At 45.7% G+C, this 2584-nt stretch overlaps 2 protein-coding genes across 2 annotated transcripts; one reads left to right on the forward strand and one right to left on the reverse strand.

Annotated features, from left to right (window-relative positions):
- LOC6037030 lies at window positions 1-931 on the forward strand. Its single transcript, XM_001846941.2, has 2 exons — window positions 1-228; window positions 287-931. The coding sequence occupies exons 1-2, from the start codon at window positions 19-21 to the stop codon at window positions 929-931; spliced, it is 855 nt and encodes a 284-aa protein (XP_001846993.2). The 5' UTR covers window positions 1-18.
- Window positions 932-1073: 142 nt separating this feature from the next.
- Window positions 1074-1982, reverse strand: LOC6037029. The gene is made up of 2 exons (XM_001846940.2): window positions 1773-1982; window positions 1074-1718 (listed from the first exon to the last, which is right to left on the reverse strand). Exons 1-2 carry the CDS (start codon window positions 1980-1982, stop codon window positions 1074-1076), a joined length of 855 nt encoding a protein of 284 aa, XP_001846992.2.
- Window positions 1983-2584: the final 602 nt, after the last annotated feature.

Raw genomic sequence — 2584 nt, forward strand, 5'->3', positions numbered from 1 at the left:
TGTGAGTGGAAGTACAGAATGAGCGCTCCAGACAAGCTTGTACCGATTCCAAGTGAGCATTGGCCAGAGTTGAGGGACCTGTATCGAGCGGATTGGCCAAAACATGAAGTGGCCTACAATACCATACAGAACTACATCAACTGGGTTAAGATCGACCCTCGAATTAGGAACCTAGAAGTGATCAGTTTGAACGGAAGCTGGAGACAGAATGGCACGTATTTGGTTTTGGTTCGTAGACTTGAAGGAAAATTTAGCTTGAATTAAATTGAGTATACTGCATTCGCAGGATCGAAACCAGGTCTTCCCGTACACCTTGGAGGAGTCGTGCGATTCTCTGCGGCGAGCATTCGAGCTTCTAGACTGGGACTACAGCCATCTGGTGTGCAATTTGCTAGACTGTCACCGGTTTGCACTGGATGCTGTTCAGAAACCAATGCAGCTCGAGTACTGCTGGTATCACCCCGCACATTTGTTCTACCTGCCCAAAGAGGAGTGCCTCCGGTTTGAGATGTACCTTCCAGCGGGATTTCGTTTGGGCAAGCTGGGAATCGAGCACGGACTGTACGCGAACCGAATTTGGCCGCATCGTAGCGAGGCTTCCGAGTATTTCTTCAAGCGCTTAGCCGCTTGGAACGTGTCGATTGGGTTGTTCAACGAATCGGGCGAATTGCTGGCGTGGTGCTTTCAGTGGCCTACCGGGGCTATTGGTCCACTGGAGGTGCATCCGGATCATTACCGGAAGGGTTACGGAACCATTATTGCGAAGGCGATCGCCAAGGAGGTGGCTAAGGCAGGATTCAATTGTTACGGAACGGTCCGAGTTGAGAATGAGGCTTCTGCTGCGATGTTTACCAAGTTGGGATTTAGACCTGTTGATTGTCACAACTTCGTACGTAATAAAGCGAGGAAGCTGTGCGAATGGGCAGATTGATTCCCACTTTCACTTTTTGTTAAACTAGCTTTGGTCTTTTTTGAGTCCAAGAAATATTGTTACTTTGTAAACAAATAAAAGTTTTATTGAATATAAACAATTTGAATTATTTTTTTATTCACATAATCCATGATACAATAACTCAATCTGCCCATTCGCACAGCTTCCTGGCCTTACTCTTCGTATAATGATGATAATCCGTCGATTCGAATCCTAGCTTGGTGAACATCCCAATTGAAGCTGCGTTCGTCTTCCAAACCGTTCCATAGCAGTTGAAGCCCAACTTGGCAACCTCCTTGGCGATCGCCTTCGCAATGATAGTTCCGTAACCCTTCCGGTAGTGATCCGGATGTACCTCCAGCGGACCAATAGCCCCCGTAGGCCAATGGAAGCTCCACGCCAGCAGTTCATTGGAATCGTTGAACAACCCTACCGATGCATTCCAAGCAGCCAATCGCTTGAAGAAATACTCGGAAGCTTCGTTACGTTGGGGCCAAACCCGGTTCGCATACAGTCCGTGCTCGATTCCCAGCTTCTCCAAGCGTAGACCCTCCGGAAGATCTATCTCAAACTTAAGACACTCCTCCTTGGGCAGGTGGAAGAAGAACGCTTCCTTGTACCAGACGGTTTCAATTTGCATCGACTTCTGGACAATAATTAGCGCAGATTGATGACTGTCCCGTATGCTACAGATCACGTAGCTGTAATCCCAGTCCAAAAGCTGGAATGCACGTATTAATGTGTCGCATGACTCTTCCAGCGTATAAGCGAAGACTTGATTGCGATCCTATGAAAGAACAGAGGTCAACTTAAACAATTTCTGTACGCTTACATATCCTACCACAATCAAATACGTTCCATTCTGCCTCCAACTTCCGTTCAAACTGACCACTTGCAAATGCTTAATTCTTAAATCGATCTTGATCCAGTTGATGTAGTTCTGAATGGTATTGAACGCCACTTCATGTTTTGGCCAATCCACACGGAACAAATCTCGCAATTCCGGCCAATCTTCACAAGGGATTTGTTCGAGCACGTCCAGAACACTCATCTTGTACTTGTACTCCTAGTGCTGGTCCAGTCGCTACTGACGACCTTCCACAAATTTGGTGTTCATGGTAAGATAAGACCGCGCACGTCACCTCCAATAGGGGGGGGGGGGGGTTCAACACTCTGGAACAGATTTATGTGATGTGTATTCAAGCTTATCTAAACAATTGTTCTATCTTGTCGTGAATTACTAACCTAGACACTTTTCGGCTGATAATACAGTCTGGACTCGATTATCCCAAGCCTCCATTGTACGAACTTCCGATTGTTCGAAGTTCGACTATCCAAAGGTTTGTTTGGAATTTGGAATACAGTCCAGACTCGATTATCCGAAGGCCTCGGAAAAATTCACTTCGGATAATCTAATCTTTGGATAATCGAATCACGAAAAAACTTTTTTTTTTTCAATGTCTTATTTTGTATGGCCGAACATAAGTATGAGAGCATGAGCATGAGAGATCACCCATGGTTGCCCCTCCGTTGCTGAACAGAACCATAATATCCTTTCAGCACTACTGATTATAGGCTTCAACGATCTAGTGGTGTTTCCCTTATCAACAGCATGTATGAATGCGCTGAAAAGATAAAACACCATGATTGCTA

Source organism: Culex quinquefasciatus, chromosome 2 (assembly GCF_015732765.1).
Source record: "Culex quinquefasciatus strain JHB chromosome 2, VPISU_Cqui_1.0_pri_paternal, whole genome shotgun sequence".
Lineage (NCBI taxonomy): Eukaryota > Metazoa > Arthropoda > Insecta > Diptera > Culicidae > Culex > Culex quinquefasciatus.

What these genes read in the sequence shown, in the direction of transcription:
- LOC6037030 (XM_001846941.2), top strand. Translation starts at nt 19, where the DNA reads ATGAGCGCTCCAGACAAGCTTGTACCGATTCCAAGTGAGCATTGGCCA. An exon ending in ATGGCACGTATTTGGTTTTG is followed by an intron (nt 229 to 286) that starts GTTCGTAGACTT and finishes CTGCATTCGCAG; the next exon opens with GATCGAAACCAGGTCTTCCC.
- LOC6037029 (XM_001846940.2), bottom strand. Translation starts at nt 1,982, where the DNA reads ATGAGTGTTCTGGACGTGCTCGAACAAATCCCTTGTGAAGATTGGCCG. An exon ending in ATGGAACGTATTTGATTGTG is followed by an intron (nt 1,719 to 1,772) that starts GTAGGATATGTA and finishes GTTCTTTCATAG; the next exon opens with GATCGCAATCAAGTCTTCGC.